The following is a 19,986-nucleotide window of genomic DNA, read 5'->3' as shown; positions in this document are numbered from 1 at the left end:
CTCCTCCACATCCTCCTCCCCCTCCCTCCTCCCCCCTCCTCCTCCTCCTCACCTCCCTCTCTCCTCTACACTCCTCCCTCCCCCTACTCCCCCCTCCCCCTCTCCCTCCCTCCCTCCTCCCCACTCCTCCTCAACCCCCTCCTCCCTCCCCCTACTCCCCCCCTCCCTCCCTCCTACCTTCCCCTACTCCCCCCCCCCCTCCTCCTCCACACTCCTCCTTCCCCCCCCCCTCCCCCCGCCCCCCCCCCCACCTCCCCCCCACCCCCCCCCCCCCACCCCCCCGCCCCCCCCCCCAACAGGTGGGCCTCACGGGCATGACGTCGAAGGGCGCCGAGGACGTGCTGGGCTTCCTGCGCGTGGTGCGCTTCGTGCGCATCCTGCGCATCTTCAAGTTGACGCGCCACTTCGTGGGTCTGCGCGTGCTGGGACACACGCTGCGCGCCAGCGCCAACGAGTTCCTGCTCCTCGTCATCTTCCTCGCCCTGGGCGTGCTCATCTTCGCCACCATGATCTACTACGCCGAGCGCCTCGGTCTCGGACACTCGTTCGACCAGGACGACCAGACGTCGTCCTCCTCCTCCACCTCCACGTCCTCCTCCACCTCCACGTCCTCCTCGTCCTCCTCGTCCGACCACCACAATCACCAGCATCAGCAGACCAGCTTCAAGAACATCCCCATCGGTTTCTGGTGGGCCGTGGTGACGATGACGACGCTGGGCTACGGGGACATGTACCCCAAGACGTGGTCGGGCATGCTGGTGGGGGCCTTGTGCGCGTTGGCAGGGGTGCTCACCATCGCCATGCCCGTGCCCGTCATCGTCAACAACTTCAGCATGTACTACTCGCTCGCCATGGCCAAGCAAAAGCTGCCCAACCGGCGCAAGAAGCACGTGCCGAGGCCGCCACATCTCGGCTCGCCCCTCTACTGCCGGCCAGAGCAGGGCCCGCACGCCAACTGCGTGCGGAGTGACCGCTGCCTGCTGGTGAAGGGTGCCAGTGGTGGTGGTGGTGGTGGCAGTGGTAGTGGCGGTGGTGGTGGTGGTGGTGGACGGAGCGTGGCTTCCGCGGGACTGGTGGTTGACCGTGCAGGTGAGTGGTGTTGGTGGTGAGTGGGGTGGTGGTGAGTGGTGTTGGTGAGTGGGGTGGTGGTGAGTGGTGTGGTGGTGAGTGGTGGTGAGTGGTGTTGGTGGTGAGTGGTGTTGGTGAGTGGTGTGGTGGTGAGTGGTGTGGTGGTGAGTGTTGAGTGGTGTGGTGGTGAGTGGTGTGGTGTTGGTGTGGTGGTGAGTGTTGAGTGGTGTGGTGGTGAGTGGTGTGGTGGTGAGGGAAGTGAGTGTTGTGGTGGTGAGTGTTGTGGTGGTGAGTGGTGTGGTGGTGAGTTGTGAGTGGTGTGATGGTGATGTATGCCGTGGTGGTGGAGGTTGCGGTGGTGATGAAACATAGACCCCCCTAATGGAACATCATCGCCGGTTACAAATATTTAGGCTGGCCTGCCTACGATCCATCCTGGGTTTAACCAGGCTGGATTGTGTAAGGAGCTCACAAATCTTTTAAAGATCTGGACAAAGTCCCATCGGTGAGCTCCTCCGGCAGGCAAGGCTGCGTTGGCTGGGTCATGTAGCCCGCATGCTCATCTACCGCATGCCTAAACAGCTTTTGTTCAGCCGAATCGAGGGGGCTAAACGTGCGTGGCACGGGCTAGAGAAGAGATGGAGTGATGTGGTACAGGATGATGTGGAGCTGAGTGACTGGTACCAGCGGTGTCAAGATCGGCCTCAGTGGAGGAGGCTCGTGAAGGACGCTACTGGGCAGTTGGAGGCAGTCGCCCTCCAGCAACAACGGAGGGCAGAGGAGCGACGCTCACAACAACGAGCAGAGCGCCGTGCGGCTAAAACATAGCTAGTTGGCATAGTAAGGGTACAGCTGGTGGTGCATCTACCGGTCATCTCAGTCAGCCAACCAATGGCACCTGCTGGGTCTGTCCCGAGACCTCCTCCTGCACCTAGCCTGGCACAGTAGGGGTACATCTGGTGGTGCATCTACCGGTCATCTCAGTCAGCCAACTCATGGCATCTGCTGGGTCTGTTCCGTGACCTCCTCCTGCACCTAGCCTGGCACAGTAGGGGTACATCTGGTGGTGCATCTACCGGTCATCTCAGTCAGCCAACTCATGGCATCTGCTGGGTCTGTTCCGTGACCTCCTCCTGCACCTAGCCTGGCACAGTAGGGGTACATCTGGTGGTGCATCTACCGGTCATCTCAGTCAGCCAACTCATGGCATCTGCTGGGTCTGTCCCGTGATCTCCTCCTGCACCTAGCCTGGCACAGTAGGGGTACAGCTAGTGGTGCATCTACCGGTCATCTTAGTCGGGCAACCCGTGGCACCTGCTGGGTCTGCCCTGTGACCTTCTGCCAGCAGCGAGGCCTTCGACACTTCACGTGGTAGCCTCAAAGTGCACCTAGCCTGGCACAGGTGCCGTGGAGACGTCACCATCGCTTAGTGGCTAACGGGGGGCTGGGGTGTTGGTGTCGGTAGTGGAGGTGGTGGCAATGGTTGTTGTTGTTGTTTTCCTCGCACTTTCTGTTCATAGATGGCGTTGTGTCACCACTTTGGAAGGGTTTAGCCAGAGATCAGTCGATTGAATTGTCGGTCCTCGTTGTGGGCAACTGAGAAATGGGGGACGTCTTCTGGCGTTGCTTGGCACAAAGGGCAGCAGAAGTTTGGGACGTTTGGGTCGGTTCGATGTTTAGTAATCGGCGAGCACGGAGCAGCAGTAACCTGAACGGAGTTGAGCCAAGTCTCACATGGGTTGGACCAGATGACGCCAAAAGGTGTCATTTGGTCCAACCCATGTGAGACTAGGCTCTAAGGAAAGCTGTCTCGGGTGTGGACCAATCAACATCAAGGAAAGTGCATACATTATCAAAGTTATGTTTTTTGTTTGCTTTATGACTGCAGGTATTGTGGTCTATGCAAACATGACTCCTTGTAAAAAAAAAAAGGTGCGAGTTTTGTTGCCAGATAGAAGGGTAAAAAAACAATTATATATTTTTACTGGCAAATGAGGTTCCAATGGTGGAGTTGAGCCAGTTTTGTTGCGAGTTGCCCGGCTCAGGGATTTTTCGTCGTCTGCTATGGGTGGTGGCCAACGCCCTAGCACGACATTTGGCTTGTAGGCGTTCAGGCAGTGCATGGTGGCAGCGGTGTGCAAGCGGTTAAACGTTGATTTTGTGGTGCTACTTGGTGGAAGAGCGTTTAACGTAAATCGCACGTTGGCAGAGCTGAAGGAAAGCAAGGTGTATATAATTTTCCTAGCAGGTGCATGGGGGCTTTGAGTAGCTTCGTGCAAGGATGCGTTGTCGAGTGGCACGAAGCCAGATATTGAGCGGTGAGAAGCTTGCGGTGTTCTTGAACCGGAAGAACTTTGATTTCTTAGTGGAGATGGTCAATGGGTGCCATGAGGTAGCATCCTGTAGCTAGGCGAAGTGCTATGGTTTTGGGAGGTTTGGAGCTTTTGGTAACCTGTAGAGGAGAGGTTTGGGCACCAATTGGGACTGGCATAATTGATGATGGGACTGTCCAATGGCGTTGTAGGTTAGGAGTAAAGTCTCCTTTTTCTTTTTGGTTCTTTCGGTAAAGTCACGTAGAAGGGAAGTAATAAAATAATAAAAATAAAACATAATAAAATAAAATATCATTTTATTTAATAATAAAAATAATAAAAATAAAACATAATAAAATAAAATAATATTTTATTTTATTATGTTTTATTTTTATTAATAATAATTAATAATAAAAGTAAAACATAATAAAATAAAATAATATTTTATTTTATTATGTTTTATTTTTATTATTTTATTACTTCCCTTCTACGTGACTTTACAGAAAGAACCAAGAAGATTAATGCCTGCAGTCACGAAAGCTTTAAATCGAAATTTAAAGTCTCCTTTTGTTGACCACAAGATGTGCCGGCTAAAGCTCGTAAGATTTTATTTCGTTTGTCAACTTTTGCATGGACCTTTCTGCCGTGTTGAGCGAAGCTGAACACGGTGTCAAAGGTTACACCTAGAATCTTGGGGATTTTAGCTCGTGGGAGGCGTTGGTTGTGTATTATTACGTTGCGATGTAAGTTGGCTTGACGAGGATCAGGTGTGAAAAGGGCGACTGTTGATTTGGATGTTGAGAGTTGAAGCGATATTTTGGTAAGGAAAGTGCTGAGCCGTTTTAGATAGGAGTTGATGGAGTTTTCCATGTTGGGTATATTTTGATTAGAAGTGTAAACTGTGATGTCGTCGGCATAGCCGACTACTCGTGATCCTTTTGGAGGAGTTGGTAGATCGTGGAGGTAGGCGTTGAACAGCGCTGGGGATATTATGGAACCTTGGGGTTCCATACCTACGTGACTTTACCGAAAAAACCTAAGAATATGAATCCTTGCAGTCACGAAAGCTTCAAATATAGAATTAAAACCTTGGGGTACTCCTGCATGAATGTTTCGTGAGGAGGTTTGAATATCATGAAAGAGAGAGAGTGCGTGAGTGGCAGCCCGATTAGGTAGTTTGTAAGCCAGCAAACAAGGCCTGATGGTAGCGTCGAACCCTGGATGATGTTGATGAGCGTGAGGTGGTTAACGGTGTCGAAAGCCTTTGTAAGGTCAAGGGAAGCGACGATAGTGCGGGATGGGGTCTTTTTAAATCCTTTATATTAAGTTTGCTTGCGTGCTTGCGTGCTTGCTTGCTTGCTTACGACCGTGCAAATCTTTCCGTCGTTTTTTAACCCACTTCCCGTGATCCAATCGAGCTGACATTTTTCACACAGACTCGTTGTGCGAGACAATTAATGTTCGTGAATTTTTTTCCCCAAAATTTTACACTGTTTAGGGAAAACAAATTAAATATTTAATTACAAATTGTTTAATACTGGCAGACAATCATCTGACCCATAGGTGGCAGCCATCTCAAGCCAGATGACGAGAGGAATCTAGCCGCCACGCATATAAAGGATTTAGAGTGAAAAACTTTGTTTTTACGGGTTATACTTATTCTCATTGAAACCGTTTACAATTTTGGTGGTTAGGTTGAGAAGAGCTGTCGTTGTTGAGTGTGCAGGGCGAAAGCCGTGTTGGTGAGATGAAGGGGGTAAGTTTGTGGTGGTGATTGGAAGGATGAGGGCCTCTAAAATCTTGATCGATGGTCAAAGTAGGGAACTCGGCCTGTAGGACGTTGCTTGATTGAGGTCTTGGCCGGGTTTTGGAAGTGGGATGATTGTCGATGACTTCCAGATGGCCGCAATGAGGTTGCACTGTAGAGAGACGTTGATGGTGGAGGCGAGAAACTTGATGCCAAAGGGGCCGAGGTGTTTGAGGTGGGGCATAGCTATGCCATCAGGGCCGATTGCGGAATAATTTTTGGCTTTTTGACTGCGAGTTTCACCTCTTCAAGGCGAAATTGTGGGGGGGGGCGTCATTTAGAGGTAGTTCATCGATTTGACGGATTTTTTGACGGGTGGATTTATTGGAAGATTGTGGGGCGACTGATGAGAAAAGTTTGTTGAAGTGGTTGGCGATGTTACTGTTGTTGTTGTTTATGATGGATTTGTTGTTGAAAGTGATTGCACAATTGGGTGGCGGTCTGGAGTGTCCGTCGAAGGCTTTGATGGTCTTACAAAGTTTTGATGAGTTTTGGCGACGGTCAAAAGATTCAACAAACTCGTGCCAGCGTTCTGTTTTGGCTCGATTGATTAGCTTTGTGATTTCAATATTGAAGGCTGGGATTTGTGGTGATGTAGGAATTTTAGTCCTAATAGTGTTTCGTTGGTTTATTATCGTTGCGGCTTCTTTATGGAGGCAGGGAAGGTGTTGCTTGTAGCAGCCCGCTGGGATGGTGTGCTTGGTGGTAGTCGCGATGATGTTTCTGAAAATCTTTTCAGAGTTATGTGCGGATGTGTGGATATGGTTGATGTTGTCGGCGAATAATGCTTCTGATTCTGAAGTAAAAAGTGGCCAGTTGGCTTTTTAAAAGTTGTAATACAAGCGGTGTTTAGGAGTTTGTGGAGGCCTGGCGGCATTGAACGTCAACACAATTGGTAGGTGGTCGGATCCAAGGGCCGTAAAGACTTGCCAGTCGATTGATGAAAGCAGGTTTCTTGACGCTATTGAGATATCTGGTGAGGGTGAAGTGTCAGATGACGGAACTTTGGTGTGATTCTTTTTATTGAGTAGCCCCATAGGGGCAGCCGTTCAAGATATCGGCAATGAGGTCGCCACGTGCATCTGAGAGTGCCAAAGTTTATTGTGGGCGTTGAAATCTCCAATAACAATTGAGTCCATACTTTTTGGTTATTTCGGTGAAGTCACGTTGGTAGAAAAATAATAGATCACGACGTTTCGATCTCAACACAAGCTACCGTCATCAGGTGGGACAATCACAGCAAGAAAAAAAAAACTGCTGAAATAGGCTTGCAGTCACGAAAGCTTCAAATCAACAATTGAGTCGTTTACACTATTGGAACCTCATTTGCCAGTAAAAAAATATGATAATTGGTTTTTTACCCTTCTATCTGGCAACAAAACTGAAGGTGTCAGTTTTGTTGCCAGCCAGAAGGGTAAAAAACCAATTATCAATTGAGTCGTTGTTTGGTAAAGGTCGATTTGTATTGAACTGACAGTTGCGAGGGGAAGAACTGGCCGCTGGGATGTAGACGTTGATTACAGTGAGTGGGCCTAGATGGGATTTGATACGGACGCTTAAAACTTCTGTGGTGATATCAGAAGGAGGCATTGGGATTTTAACTTATTCAAATTGAATGCTGTTATGGATGAGGAAAGCGAGACCGCCACCAGCTGTCGGTCGGTCTCGATGGAGGAAAGTGAAATGTTGAAAGCTGAGCAGGCGAGAAGTGGCGTTCTGTTTTTCCGACAGACCTGTTCTTCACCTGAGTACGGCTGCTTGCGTTGTGGCCGAAACGTCGTGAGAATTGTATTTTGTTTTATTTTTATTATTTTATTATTTCCCTTCTACGTGACTTTATCGAAAGAACCAAGAAGATGAATCCCTGCAGTCACGAAAGCTTTAAATCGAAAAATAAAACATCTAGATTTTTTCTTTTTCATTAGGACGCTGTCTTTCCGACAGACCTGTTCTTCACCTGAGGACGGCTGCTTGCGTTGTGGCCGAAACGTCGTGAGAATTGTATTTTGTTTTATTTTTATTATTTTATTATTTCCCTTCTACGTGACTTTACCGAAAGAACCAAGAAGATGAATCCCTGCAGTCACGAAAGCTTTAAATCGAAAAATAAAACATCTAGATTTTTTCTTTTTCATTAGGACGCTGTCTTTCCGACAGACCTGTTCTTCACCTGAGGACGGCTGCTTGCGTTGTGGCCGAAACGTCGTGAGAATTGTATTTTATGTTTTATTTTCATTATTTTATTATTTCCCTTCTACGCGACTTTACTGAAAGAACCAAGAAGATGAATCCCTGCAGTCACGAAAGCTTTAAATCGAAATTTAAGTGTATTTTAATTTAGTTTCTTGGATGTCGGCTGTATTAATGGAGTTCTGTTGTAGGAAGGTGCTGAGTTCAAGAGCTTCGTTGTTGAAGCCGTTGATGTTTAGTGGAAGTATTTTTAGGTCGTTTTTGTTGTGGGCGTTTTGTTGTTATTATTGTTGTTGTTATTGTTGTTGTTATTTTAGTTATTGTTGTTGTTGTTCTTGTTGTGGTTATTGTTGTTGTTGTTATTGTTGTTGTTATTGTTTTTGTGATTGTTGTTGTTATTTTAGTTATGTGTTGTTGTTCTTGTGTTATTGTGTGTTGTTATTGTTGTTACTGTTGTGATTGTTGTGTTATTTAGTTATTGTTGTTGCTGTTATTGTTGTATTGTTGTTACTGGTATTGTTGTTATTTGTGTTATTGTTGTGTTGTTATTGTTGTGTATGTTATTTGTGTTATTGTTGTTGTTATTGTTGTTGTTCTTGTTGTTGTGATTGTTGTTGCTATTATAGTTATTGTTGTTATTGTTATTTGTGTTATTGTTGTTGTTATTGTTGCTATTGTTGTTGTTGTTATTGTTGTTGTTGCTGTTATCGTCACACTTGACCCCCGCTGCTAACCCGACTTTGCCCAAAGGTTCACGGCAGAACGGAGAGGCGAGCTCTGGTGCTGGTGGTGGAGGAGGAAGAGGCGGTGGTGGTGGTGGTGGAGGTGGTGGTGGAGCCAAGGGGAGGAGGAGGTCGACTGACGGTCGACGCCACGGGCGCAGGTCAAGTGCCCGCGACTCGTTCGGCAAGGGGGCGACTTGCTTCCTCCTGTCGACGGGCGGTGACTTCGCGTGCTCGCCCGACAGCGTCGCCCGCAAAGGTGGACTTCGCGTTCCAGCGGAATGGGCTTCTCTGCCGATGTGTGCCTTCGAGTGCCAGGAGGGGGAATCCGATGAGCAATGAAGCTCTTAGCTCACAGATGTCCACTAAGGGGGGCAACGGGGGGGGGGGGGGTGAGATCGTTGCAGCGACAAACGAAAATCAACGATGTGGAGCGCAACGTGTGGGAAAAGTTAAACACTTATAAACGTAACTGTTTTTTTATTTCTATGAGAATATTTATACTACTGGAGGAATCTGACGAGCTATAAAGCTCTTTGCTCACGGATGTCCACTAAGGGAGCACGGGGTAAGAACGTTGCATCAACTAAAACTAAATTATCCGTAATCGAGGTTGTTTTGGGTTAGATCGCGTAAGTGTAGAAATGTGTCGTTAAAACCCGCCACCACCCGACACAGCCAACTAGTGAGGGTTGTCACGTAAACAGAACGTGTCCAATGCGTCACTAGTACAGCACTAGTGTGTAGTGTATAGTGTAGTGTATAGTGTAGTGTATAGTGTAGTGTATAGTGTAGTGTATAGTGTATAGTATAGTGTATAGTATAGTGTAGTGTATAGTGTAGTGTATAGTGTAGTGTATAGTGTCGTGTATAGTGTAGTGTATAGTGTAGTGTATAGTAGTGTATAGTGTAGTGTATAGTATAGTGTAGTAGTGTATAGTGTAGTGTAGAAGTGTAGTGTATAGTGTAGTGTATAGTGTAGTGTACTAGTACAGCACACCGGTTGTGTGTTGGAGAGCCAAGCCACAACATTTACAAACTGAGTACGACGTTTCGCCAGTGATTACAACCAGCTTCATCAGGCGGGAGCCAGAAATCTGGCTGTCTCCTGATGAAGTTGGTTGTAACGTCGTACCGATTTGAATTGGCCGTGGGTCACCCCTAGGTCGACTCAGCCTCAAACGAGTGGTGCGTAGCCGGCCGCGCTGATCGTAGGTGCGGGATTGTGCGTGGCGGTGACCACCACAATGGTGGTGTCTGTGTGTGTCTGTGTGTGTTTGTGTGTATGTGTGTGTATATGTGTGTTGTGTGTGTGTGTTTGTGTGTCTGTGTGTGTCTGTGTGTGTGTTTGTGTGTGTGTGTGTATGTGTGTGTGTGTTTGTGTGTATGTGTGTGTGTCTGAGTGTGTCTGTGTGTGTCTGTGTGTGTGTGTTTGTGTCTCTGTGTGTGTGTATGTATGTGTGTGTGTGTCTGTGTGTGTCCTGGGCCTCCCCTATGTCGACTCAGCCTGAAATGAGTACCTGGTGCGATGTGTAAACATCGCCACTGGGGAGACAAAGGCGGTCGGGCGTGGTGCTGGCCACCCACCCCCTCGTGTACCGTGCCAGCCTTCATAGGTGCTCGCTAACAGCACTTGCCCCTACAGTCTGTTAAGGCTACACGGGGGATCTTTATCTTTGTCTGTGTGTGTGTTTGTGTGTCTATGTGTGTGCGTGTCTATGTGTCTGCGTGTCTATGTGTCTGTGTGTGTATGTTTCTGTGTGTGTCTGTATGTATGTGTGTGTGTCTGTGTGTGTCTGTATGTCGGGAGCTGGACCGGTACCGCCTGGATCTCTGTGGCATTCAGGAGGTCCGGTGGACCGGTTCTGGCTCCTGCCACCATGAGGGGTGGACAGTCCTCTACTCGGGGCAGGAGACTGCCAAACAACAGGGTGTGGCTCTTCTTCTGAACAAAAGAATGAAGGGGGCGTGGGAGCGTGGCGGTGAGGTGTGGGAAGCTGTAAGCCCCAGGATACTTTGGGCTCGCCTTCCCATCAACCAGAGGCGAGGAGTGGTGGTCGTGGTTACTTATGCCCCCACCGAAGACGAACATCCGTGGAGGGATGCAAGCAAAGCCGATGAGTCAGACGCTTTCTATGACCTCCTGTCACAGGTGCTGGCTAAAGTGGCCACTCGGGACAGAGTCATCTTGTTGGGTGACTTCAATGCCCGAGTTGGTCATGATGCTGACACCTGGTCTGGAGTGATTGGAAGGCATGGGCCAGATCAGCTCAATAATAACGGTAGGAGGCTGCTAGATTTTTGTGCAGCCCATGGGCTTGTAATTACCAACACGCTCTTCCGGCATCGGCGCATCCACACAACATCATGGATACATGCCGGGTCCAAGCAAGAACATCTGCTGGACTACATAGTGACGGACCAGCGGATGCGAACCCATGTCCTTGACACCAGGACCTACCGTGGAGCTGATCTGTCCTCTGACCATCGACTAGTCATCTGTAAGATGCGCCTGCCTTTCTTCCACTCCGGTGGTGGGTGTACACCCAGGATCCCATTCCAACCAAAAGTGGCCTGGTCTCAGTTAGCTGATGAAAGTTGCAAGCGAGAATTTCATCATCGCTTGCAGCTGGGGTTGGCATCGTCCCCCACTCCACCTGATGTCGAGGGTAAATGGGCGAGGTTTAGGACTGTGACTCATGCAGCTGCAATGGCTGCTTTGGGTACGCGGTCCAGACCTCCCCAGAAACCCTGGCTGACAGAGGAGGTGTTCAGGTTAATTGAGAAAAAGCGACAGGCCCACTCTCATCGCCTACAGCATCCCACGTCAGAGAATGAGGAGGTTTACCGCAGCCTTCGCTCGGAAGTTCGGAGAGCCGTAAGGCGTTGTAAGGATGGGTGGTGGTCGCGGGTTGCTGAGGAGATGGAGTCTGCCTCAGTGGCCCGTGATCACAAATCACTATTTAACTCCATCAAAAAAGTAACCTGCAGCGCCACACCTATTACCATCATTAGAGGAAAAAACGGTGATCCAATCTCCGACCCCCAGGAACAGGTTTGCAGATTTGCTGAGCATTTCTGTGAGGTCCTGGGGGAGGGAAATTCTCTCAGCCAGGAAAACATCATGGCACAAAGTGGGGATAACCCTGCTGAGGCTGCGGTGCCTCAAATATTGGAAGAGGTCACCCCCTGTGAGTGGCTGGCTGAGGTTCCAGCTGTTGAGGAAGTACTGAGGGCGATCCGGAGTCTGAGACCAGGGAAGGCACCGGGCAGAGATGATCTCCCAAGCGAAATGCTGAGGGAGGGTGGCGTTTGTGCACAGACTGCCCTATATGACATCATAACAACAGTCTGGACCACTGGACGGGTTCCGCAGGACTGGAAGGATGCCCTGGTGGTCCCCCTCTTTAAGAAGGGGGACCGCACAGACTGTAACAACTACAGGGGCATCTCACTCCTCAGTGTGCCGGGTAAGGTCCTGGCAAGGATTATTCAACATCGCCTTGCTAGGCACGCTGAGGAGGGGCTTGCGGAGCCCCAATGCGGTTTCAGGAAAGGGCGGTCCTGCACAGATGCCATATTTTCTGTCCGTCTGCTACAGCAGAGGTGTAGGGAATTCCAAAAAGACCTACATCTCTGCTTTATTGACCTGGTCAAGGCCTATGATACCATCAGTAGGACTGGACTCTGGGTTGTTCTTCGTGCTTTCGGAGTCCCTGACCCTCTGCTCACGATCATTAAGGACCTTCATGATGGTGAGCGGGCCCGGGTAAAACTACGTGGCCGGGAGTCGGAGCCTTTCCCTGTACACCTTGGGGTGCGACAGGGATGTCCTCTGGCTCCCACATTATTTAACATCTATTTTGACCGCGTAGTTCGTGAAGCCTTCAATAGCTGTACCGGGGGAATTTCCGTTTGGTACAGATATAATGGGAGGCTGATCGACGCCCGGGTGCGATCAAGGGATGGCTCCCTATTGGTCAACCACGTTATGTATGCCGATGATTTGGTAATAGCTGCTCATTCAGAAGAGGAGTTGGAGGCGCTGCTGCTGAGACTGGAGCGTGCCACTAAGAGGTGGGGCCTTACCATCAGCCCCACCAAAACCAAGCACCTGCCTGGGTATTTTGTACCATCGGACACTCCACCCCCACAACTCCCAATTGGTGATGGGGCAGTTGTGGAGAGAGTGGAGAGTTTCCCATACCTGGGCAGTGTGCTTATGACCGGCTCCAGTCTATCAGCAGAGGTCTCACTCCGAATCAGTCGAGCGGCAATATCTTTTCATCGGTTGCGTAACGCTGTGTGGAAGCTACCTGGTCTGTCGCTCCGCACGAAGCTTCAGGTCTTCTCGGCCACGGTCATTCCCTCCCTTCTCTACGCTTGCGAGACGTGGACCCCCCTGGTGGAGCATCTTCGCCGGTTGGAAACATTTAGGCTGGCCTGCCTACGATCCATCCTGGGTTTAACCAGGCTGGATTGTGTGAGGAGCTCACAAATCCTTGAAAGATCTGGGCAAAGTCCCATCAGTGAGCTCCTCCGGCAGGCAAGGCTGCGTTGGCTGGGTCATGTAGCCCGCATGCCCAGCCACCGCATGCCTAAACAGCTTTTGTTCGGCCGGATCGAGGGGGCTAGACGGGCGCGGCACGGGCTGGAGAAGAGATGGAGTGATGTGGTACAGGAGGACGTGGAGCTGAGTGGACTTGCCGATGACTGGTACCAGCGGTGTCAAGATCGGCCTCAGTGGAGGAGGCTCGTGAAGGACGCTACTGGGCAGTTGGAGGCAGTCGCCCTCCAACAACAACGGAGGGCGGAGGAGCGACGCTCACAACAACGAGCGGAGCGCCGGGTGGCTAAAGCACAGCAAGTTGGCACAGTAGGGGGCACAGGTGGTGCATCAGCCAGTCATCTCGGTCATCTCGGTCAGTCGACCAGTGGCACCTGGGTCTGCCCCGTGACCTCCTGCCAGCGGGCTTTCGACACTTCACGTGGCCTCAAGGTGCACTTGGCCTGGCACAAGCATCGTGGTGACGTCACCGCCACTTAGTGGCGAATGGCGGTTGTTGTTGTCTGTATGTGTGTTTGTATCTGTGTGCCTGTGTGTGTCTGTGTATGTCTGTATGTGTGTGTGTCTGTGTGTGTCTGTATGTGTGTGTGTGTCTGTGTGTGTCTGTATGTGTGTGTGTGTGTCTGTGTGTGTATGTGTGTGTGTGTGTATCTGTGTGTGTGTGTGTTGGGGCAGCTACAGGGAGCGGTGGTGCAGCGGTTAGCGTCATGAACCCGCCCGTGACCCGAGTTGCATTCCCGCTCACGGCCAGCCAACACAATCTGGGCCTGGGCCTCCTCCCTTAGGTCGACTCGGCCTCAAATGAGTACATGGTGCGGTGTGTAGTAAACATCGCCACTGGGGAGACAAAGGCGGCCGAGCGTGGTGCTGGCCACCCACCCCCTCGTGTACCACAGTGCCGGCCTTCATAGGTGCCAGCTAGCAGCACTTGCCCCTACAGCCTGCCGAGGCTACACGGGGGACCTTTGCCTGTGCGTGTGCAGGCTACGAGAAGTCCCGCAGTCTGAACAACATCGCGGGCCTCACTGCGAGCAGCCTGGGACTGCCCCACACGGCATCGCACCCTTCACTGCGGAGATCACGATCGCCCATCCCCTCCATCCTCTAGAGCACCACCACCCACTACACATACACACACACATACATACACACACATACACACACATACACACACACACACCCACACACACACACATACACACCCCACCACACACACACACATACACACATACACCCCCCACACACACACCACACACACACACCCACACCCACACAACCACACACACCCACACACACACATACACACACAGACACACACACATACACACACAACCACACACACACCCACACCCACAACCCCCACCCCACCACACACACCCACACACACACAACCCCACACACACACACCACACACAACCACACACACACACACCCCTACACACACACACACACCCACACACACACACAACCACACACACAAACCCGCCCACACACACACCCACACACACACAACCCCCACACAACCACCCACACACCCACACACACACAACCCCCCCCACAACCCCCCACCCCCCCACCCCCCCGGCCACGCTGAGTGCGCCATGTGGAGGGGGGTTGGTGGGGCGCCCTGAGATGGGACGCTCAGTGACTGGAGCCAGTCGCTCGCGAAGACGGCGGCGGTGGTGGTGGTGATGGTGGTGGTGGTGATGGTGGTGATGGTGGTGATGGTGATGGTGGTGATGGTGGTGGTGATGGTGGTGGTGATGGTGGTGATGGTGATGGTGGTGAAGATGGTGATGATGGTGGTGATGGTGGTGATGGTGATGATGGTGGTGATGGTGGTGATGGTGGTGAAGATGGTGATGATGGTGGTGATGGTGATAATGGTGGTGGTGGTGATGGTGAAGGTGGTGATGATGGTGGAGGTGATAGTGGTGAAGATGGTGGTGGTGGTGGTGAAGATGGTGAAGATGGTGGTGAAGATGGTGATTGTGATGATGGTGAAGATGGTGATGATGATGGTGGTGGTTAATATGATGGTGAAGATGGTGGTGTTGGTGAAGATGGTGATGATGCTGGTGAAGATGATGGTGGTGACATTGGTGAAGATGATGGTGGTGACATTGGTGAAGATGATGGTGGTGATGATGGTGGTGGTGAAAATCATGGTGGTGATATTGGTGAAGATGATGGTGGTGACATTGGTGAAGATGATGGTGGTGACATTGGTGAAGATGATAGTGGTGACATTGGTGAAGATGATGGTGGTGACATTGGTGAAGATGATGGTGGTGATGATGGTGGTGGTGAAAATCATGGTGGTGATATTGGTGAAGATGATGGTGGTGACATTGGTGAAGCTGATGGTGGTGACATTGGTGAAGATGATAGTGGTGACATTGGTGAAGATGATGGTGGTGACATTGAAGATGATGGTGGTGATGATGGTGGTGGTGAAGATGATGGTGGTGATATTGGTGACGATGGTGATGATGGTGGTGGTGAAGATGGTGGTGATATTGGTGATGATGGTGGTGATGGTGGTGGTGGTGATGATGAAGATGATGACGGTGCTAACGACGATGGTAATGCTGAAGATGGCGGCGGTGGTGGTGATGATGATGATGAGGGTGGTGCTCCTGAAGCTGCTGACGATGAAGATGGTGACGCTCACCGCGATGATGGCGGTTCCTCTGGAGATCGTGGTGACGATGGCGGCAATGCTAAAGATGACTCTGCCGATGACCCCAATGAATCTGTCGGTGACGGTCAAGCCGTCGACGACGATGATGAAGGTGGTGGTGATGGTGGTGATGGTCACCTGCGCGATGACTCCCACGGGCAGTACAGCAAGTAGTTTGGAGTGGAGCGGTGATGCCTCCTCCATCACTTCTTGAAGAGAGACTCGAAGTCGCTTTCGACGAAATGTGAAGACGCGCGGCGCGGCTGCGAATGTTGCAGCGAGCAGCAGATTTGAACAACAACAACAAGAAAAATATATATGTATGAATGATAAAGTATAAATAATAATGTGTGTGTCTGTGTGTGCGTGTACGTGGAACTTCTATGGCGCCGTACGTGGCCAATCGCGTTAATCGGTGGTGTGGTGGGATGGACTTCAAACTAAACAACAACAGCAACAGCAGCAGCAGTTCTAAACAAATGGGTTTGTCAATGTAGGCGATGATTTAAAAGTTGCAGAACGGCTCCCAAGTTGGCTTCCTTCATATCGGAAGAGAAGAGCGTTCCAGACGGCCGCAGAATAACAATAATGAGGTTATCCGCTTCAAGAAGTTACATTTCATATTCTTAGATCTTTCGGTAAAGTCACGTAGAAGGGAAATAATGAAATAAGAAAACATATTTTTACTATTAAAATAATAATAAATATTTAAATTATTTTTTATTTCCCTTCTACGTGACTTTACCGATGGATCAAAAAATATGAATCTCTGCAGTCACGAAAGCTTTAAATCGAAAGTTAAAGTTCTTTCCGTCACTCCAGCGAACTTTCAAACAAAACTACTCAGCAGTTCGCAATGAAGGCTGTTGGTTTAGATCGCTTAAGCGCTTACGAACGAATATTGAGTAATATTCGTCGCGAAAGCCTTCGCGTGAAACATACTCAACTGTTTTTATTTCACCACCACCGCAGAGGTACTGTGTAGTTTCTCACGACAGCAGCTCGCACCAATTGGCTAAAAGCAAGGTCCTGGCCATGGAGTCAACATTGGGGGGGGGAGTCAAATATTCCAGGGGGTCTGGGGGTCAGCTCCCCCCACCCCCCAGAACTTATTTCCTGTCTGAAATATTACAAAAAATTCACTAACACACAGGATGGACTTTTTATTTATTTTTTACAATAATGTCTAATAGTGTGTTGTATAACATTGCTCTGTTTTTTCTTTTTTTTTACCTTTTCTTGTTTCATTGTATGTAATGGCAGAGATTGGGGATTAATAAAGTACAACCATAACCACAATCATATGAACAGAAATCTATTTTATAGCAATAGATTGGGGGGGGGGACATTTTGAGCACATTTGAATATTGGGGATGATGTGCCCACACTGAACCCCACCAACACACACACACACACACCAACACACACACCAACACACACACAACAACAACCGCCATTCGCCACTAAGTGGCGGTGACGTCACCACGACGCTTGTGCCAGGCCATGTGCACCTTGAGGCCACGTGAAGTGTCGAACGCCAGCTGGCAGGAGGTCACGGGGCAGACCCAGCAGGTGCCACGGGTCGACTGACCGAGATGACCGAGATGACTGGCTGATGCACCACCTGTGCCCCCTACTGTACCAACTTGCTGTGCTTTTGCCACCCGGCGCTCCGCTCGTTGTTGTGAGCGTCGCTCCTCCGCCCTCCGTTGTTGCTGGAGGGCGACTGCCTCCAACTGCCCAGTAGCGTCCTTCACGAGCCTCCTCCACTGAGGCCGACCTTGACACCGCTGGTACCAGTCATCGGCAAGTCCACTCAGCTCCACGTCCTCCTGCACCACATCACTCCATCTCTTCTCTAGCCCGTGCCGCGCCCGTCTAGCCCCCTCGATCCGGCCGAACAAAAGCTGTTTAGGCATGCCGGTGGCTGGGCATGCGGGCTGCATGACCCAGCCAACGCAGCCTTGCCTGCCGGAGGAGCTCACCGATGGGACTTTGTCCAGATTTTTCAAAGATTTGTGAGCTCCTCACACAATCCAGCCTGGTTAAACCCAGGATGGATCGTAGGAAGGCCAGCCTGAATGTTTCTAACCGGCGAAGATGTTCCATTAGGGGGGTCCACGTTTCGCAAGCGTAGAGAAGGGAGGGAATGGCCGTGGCCGAGAAAACTTGAAGCGTCGTGCGGAGCGACAGACCAGGTAGCTTCCACACAGCGTTACACAACCGATGAAAAGATATTGCCGCTCGACTGATTCGGAGTGAGACCTCTGCTGTTAAACTGGAGCCGGTCATAAGCACACTGCCCAGGTTTGGGAAACTCTCCAATCTCTCCACAACTGCCCCATCACCAATTGGAAGTTGTGGGGGTGGAGTGTCCGATGGCACAAAATACCCAGGTAGGTGCTTAGTTTTGGTGGGGCTGATGGTAAGGCCCCACCTCTTAGTGGCAAGCTCCAGGTTCAGCAGCAGCGCCTCCAACGCCTCCTCTGAGTGAGCAGCAATTACCAGAACATCGACATACATAACGTGGTTGACCAATACGGAGCAATCCCTTGACAGCACCCAGGCATCGATCAGCCTCCCATTTTATCTGTACCAAATGGAAATTCCCCCGGTACAGCTATTGAAGGCTTCTCTCTCTCATCATCATCGCGGTGGCTAGGAGATGTTAACTACCTCGCCTGGTGTGCAGGAGATCTTGGGCTTCATCCCGACCCTGACGATGCCTGCTGCTGTATATTCGTAGTTGGCTTCTATCTCATCATCAGCACGGTGACTATGAGATGTTGACTACCTCGCTTGGTAGGCAGGAGATCGTGGGTTTCATCCCGACCCTGACGATGTCTGCTGCTGTATATTCGGAGTTGGCTTCTCTCTCATCATCATCATCGCGGTGGCTAGGAGATGTTAACTACCTCGCCTGGTCTACAGGAGGTCGTGGGTATGAGCCCAACCCTTACTCCGCCTGTTGTAGATTTGGACTTCGCGTCTCTCTCTCTCTCGCCCTGGTGAGATGTTAACCACCTCGCCTGGTCTACAGGAGGTCGTGGGTTCTATCCCGACGCTTACTCCGCCTGTTGTAGATTTGGCTTCTGCGTCTCTCCCCTCTCTCGTGGCCGGGGGAGTCCTCCCCGATGCTTTTTGTTATTCCCTTGCACCCAAATTCGACGCGTTGGAGTCGTTTCGCATCACGCGCCTCGAGAGAGAGAGAGGATTGGGGCGCCTGCTGCTGCTGCTATGAATTTCCATCCTGTGGAGCGGCTATCAATTTAGTGTTTTGTTCTGTGATAGCCAGGGGCCTGCTTCTGTGAACGAAATGAACAGAGCCTGATGAGGCAGAAAGCTTGGTGGGTGGAGGGGGCTTGAATGGTGAAAGTAAATGAATGAATTTCGATTTAAAGCTTCTTTCGTGACTGCAGGGATTCATCTTCTTGGTTCTTTCGGTAAAGTCACGTAGAAGGGAGATAATAAAATAATAAAAATAAAACATAATAACATAATATAATGAAAAGTAAATTATTTTATTATGTTTTATGTTTATTATTTAATTGTTTCCATTCTACGTGACTTTACCGAAAGAACCAAGAAGATGAATGAATGAAGTTGGTTTGTTAAAAACATATTTTCTCGGTGCGTCGTTCTCTCTTGAGCGTCGTTCTCGGGCTCAGCCTGGTGCCCCTATAGACTCATCACGACCCCATAACCACCCACCACGCCCCTATAGACTCGTCACGACCCCATAACCACCCACCACGCCCCTATAGACTCGTCACGACCCCATAACCACCCACCACGACCCTATCGACTCGTCACGACCCCATAACCACCCACCACGCCCCTATAGACTAGTCACGACCCCATAACCACCCACCACGCCCCTATAGACTCATCACGACCCCATAACCACCCACCCACCACGCCCCTATAGACCCATCACGACCCCATAACCACCCACCCACCACGACCCTATAGACTCATCACGACCCCATAACCACCCACCATGCCCCTATAGACTCGTCACGACCCCATAACCACCCACTACGGCCCTATAGACTCATCACGACCCCATAACCACCCACCACGCCCCTATAGACTCGTCACGACCCCATAACCACCCACCCACCATGCCCCTATAGACTCGTCACAACCCCATAACCACCCACCCACCCACCCACCATGCCCCTATAGACTCATCACGACCCCATAACCACCCACCCACCACTCCCTGGTAGTCTCATCACGATCCAATAACCACCCAACCCACCGAACCACCGACCAATCCACCCACCCACCACGCCCCAATAGACTCATCACAACCCAATAACCACCCACCCACCACTCCCACCAACCAACCCACCCACCAACCCTCCCACCCTCCCACCCACCCTCCCACCGTCCCACCCACCCACCCTCCCACCATCCCACCAACCCACCCACCCTCCCACCCACCCACCCACCCACCTACCCACCCACCCAACCACCAACCCACCCACCAACCCTCCCACCCACCCACCCACCCACCCACCAACCCACCCACCCACCCACCCACCCACCCTCCCTCCCTCCCTTCCACCCACCCACCTACCCTCCCTCCCACCCACCCACCCACCCTCCCACCCTTCCACCCACCCACCCAC

At 50.8% G+C, this 19,986-nt stretch overlaps 1 protein-coding gene across 1 annotated transcript; it reads left to right on the top strand.

Annotated features, from left to right (window-relative positions):
- The first annotated feature begins 303 nt into the window (after positions 1-303).
- Positions 304-14,040, top strand: LOC133360393 (potassium voltage-gated channel subfamily C member 2-like). Its single transcript, XM_061579096.1, has 3 exons — positions 304-1,089; positions 8,128-8,358; positions 13,650-14,040. Exons 1-3 carry the CDS (start codon positions 315-317, stop codon positions 13,772-13,774), a joined length of 1,131 nt encoding a protein of 376 aa, XP_061435080.1. The 5' UTR covers positions 304-314; the 3' UTR covers positions 13,775-14,040.
- The last annotated feature ends 5,946 nt before the right edge of the window (positions 14,041-19,986 follow it).

Source organism: Lethenteron reissneri, chromosome 68, assembly GCF_015708825.2.
Source record: "Lethenteron reissneri isolate LAM-NWPU_2019-01 chromosome 68, ASM1570882v1, whole genome shotgun sequence".
NCBI lineage: Eukaryota > Metazoa > Chordata > Hyperoartia > Petromyzontiformes > Petromyzontidae > Lethenteron > Lethenteron reissneri.
The sequence above is the reverse complement of the archived record's forward strand: the minus strand, read 5'-3'. Positions and strand labels throughout refer to the sequence as shown.